The sequence below is a fragment of the Rutidosis leptorrhynchoides genome, chromosome 1 (genome assembly GCF_046630445.1).
Source record: "Rutidosis leptorrhynchoides isolate AG116_Rl617_1_P2 chromosome 1, CSIRO_AGI_Rlap_v1, whole genome shotgun sequence".
In the NCBI taxonomy this organism is placed as follows: domain Eukaryota; kingdom Viridiplantae; phylum Streptophyta; class Magnoliopsida; order Asterales; family Asteraceae; genus Rutidosis; species Rutidosis leptorrhynchoides.
This window is the reverse complement of record NC_092333.1, coordinates 497,756,955-497,759,132: the sequence shown is the minus strand read 5'-3', so window position 1 is coordinate 497,759,132 and position 2,178 is coordinate 497,756,955. Positions and strand designations below refer to the sequence as shown.

The 2,178-nt window shown below is 37.6% G+C and overlaps 1 protein-coding gene across 1 annotated transcript; it reads right to left on the bottom strand.

Annotated features, from left to right (window-relative positions):
• Nucleotides 1-394: 394 nt before the first annotated feature.
• LOC139840998 (uncharacterized) lies at nucleotides 395-1,585 on the bottom strand. Its single transcript, XM_071831237.1, has 2 exons — nucleotides 1,495-1,585; nucleotides 395-990 (listed from the first exon to the last, which is right to left on the bottom strand). The coding sequence occupies exons 1-2, from the start codon at nucleotides 1,583-1,585 to the stop codon at nucleotides 395-397; spliced, it is 687 nt and encodes a 228-aa protein (XP_071687338.1).
• Nucleotides 1,586-2,178: the final 593 nt, after the last annotated feature.

The following is a 2,178-nucleotide window of genomic DNA, read 5'->3' as shown; positions in this document are numbered from 1 at the left end:
TAATTTATTATCTATAATTATTTGCCTGTATAATCATTTATATATATATATTAAAGGTTCGTGAATCGTCGAGATTAGTCAAAAGGTCAATTGAATATATGAACATAGTTCCAAAGTTTTCGAGACTCATCATTACAGACTTTGCTTATCGTGTCAAAAACATAAAAAGATTTAGTTTAATTTTGGTCGGAATTTCCCGGGTCGTCACACATTTAAACATAATCCTTCTAATTTTGCAGATGTAATACGGTCTTGCCGGATGTTGAACAATGGTCCATCGACCTTGTAGTACTCCAAATGCTCGTTCAATATCTTTTCTTGTCGATGCTTGTTACTTTGATAATTTTGCTTGTTTCTGGTCTATCGGGTTTCTGAATGACTTCACTAATGTTGCTCATTTCGGATAAATTCCATTCGCCAAATAATAACCCTTTGTAAACGTACGCCCGTTTACCGTAAACGTACATGGTAGAGCTTCACCGGCTAATAACTCGATAAACAAATCAGATTGATTAAGTACGTTGATATCATTATTTGAACCTGCAGGTCCAAAATAAGCGTGCCAAAGCCATCCATCGTACGAGGCTACCGCTTCAAGCATAATTGACTGGTAACCATGATCACCTCGTGTATAATGACCCTTCCACCATTGTGGACAATTTCTCCATCTCCAATGCATACAATCGAGAATTCCTAACATCCTCGAAAAACCATGCATTTGAGCATATTTAGCGGTCAAACGTTGCACATCTTGTGCAGTTGGTTTTCTCAAATATTCGGTAGCGTACAAATGAAAAACACATTTGCAATAATTTAAACAATCATATGCGGTTTGTTCACCCATATGCAAATACTCATCAAAAAGATCGGCCGAAGTAGCATAAGCTGGTTGACGTACGATAGATATTACTTTTTGAACAATATCAAAATCAAGTAATCTGGAGGCATCACGTTTTTGAAGAAAGTAAGTAAAATATTCGGGATCGGAGTCTGAGAAAAAATCAATATACCTTGACATATACGAGGAAATAAAGGTTTGCTCATTCGATACCTTCTACCAAAATAATCATCCGGAAACGTGGGATTGTCGAAAAAATAATCATTATATAAAGCTCTTGCGCGGCCTTTGCAATCTCTATGTAAATATCTTCGAGGTGCTCTTGGTAGGAGGACAACTTCTTCATTATCGATTAACTCATCCAATGCCTCAAGTAATTCGAGTGAGCGAGTATCAGTTGCATTAGTTGTATTTGTGATCGTTAATAACACGTTTATTCGGGATGGTAATTTGGATTCTTTTTTTTTTTGGTAAAAGATTGATAAAGAAAATAAAAGTTTGATAAAATGATATTGTATGTTGAGAGAGTGAAAAAGATTGGTGAATGTGTGTGCTAAAAATAAAATTGATTGTGTATATATAGAGTGAAAAAGAAAAAGAAAAAAAGAAGCCGTTTGATGACCGTTGGGGTTTTTTTTCCCTACTTTAATGGTTACCTCCTCGTCCACAATTCTGATTCAAAAGCACGGTCTGGAACACGATATCCTGGGCGACCCCTGGGCGGAGCCCTAGGCGACTCGCTGCCATCGGTGTTCAGGAGGACGGATGGCTGGTCGTTCTCAGGGTGAAACCGTTGGGACTTCTCTGATAAAAACCGGGGTTGTAAAACCTTCGTGCCTGAAACGGTAATGACTCCAGATTGATCTTTGAATCGTGTAAACACTTTTCTAATCGAATATTTCGACCCTATTAGCCACGGGTTACACGAAGTTTCGATTGGGATAAGACAAAGACAAGATTATCGTCATGGTTAAAATATAACAATCAAACAATTGCAGAGAGTATCTTCTAATTGTATGAAATAGAAAGTGTGTAAAAGGATCAAAATTCTGGAACCCTTTTCAAATACACAAAGAGTGTATTTATAATGGGTCAAAAGGTTTCTTGAAAAGTCACAACCTTTGATTTATACCCATTAGTGACTTGGAGGTTAATATCCATGTATTTAGACTTAAAATGCTCTAAAAATATGCAAAAACGCAGTTTATATGCCCTGGAACAACCCCAAAACGTTTGGGGTTCGAATGTGCCTTTTGGGTTGAAAATGCACTCTTTCAGCGAAACAGCATTAAGCCGTGCTGCAGCCCTGAGACCCGCACCGTGGGCTAACAAAGCCTCCC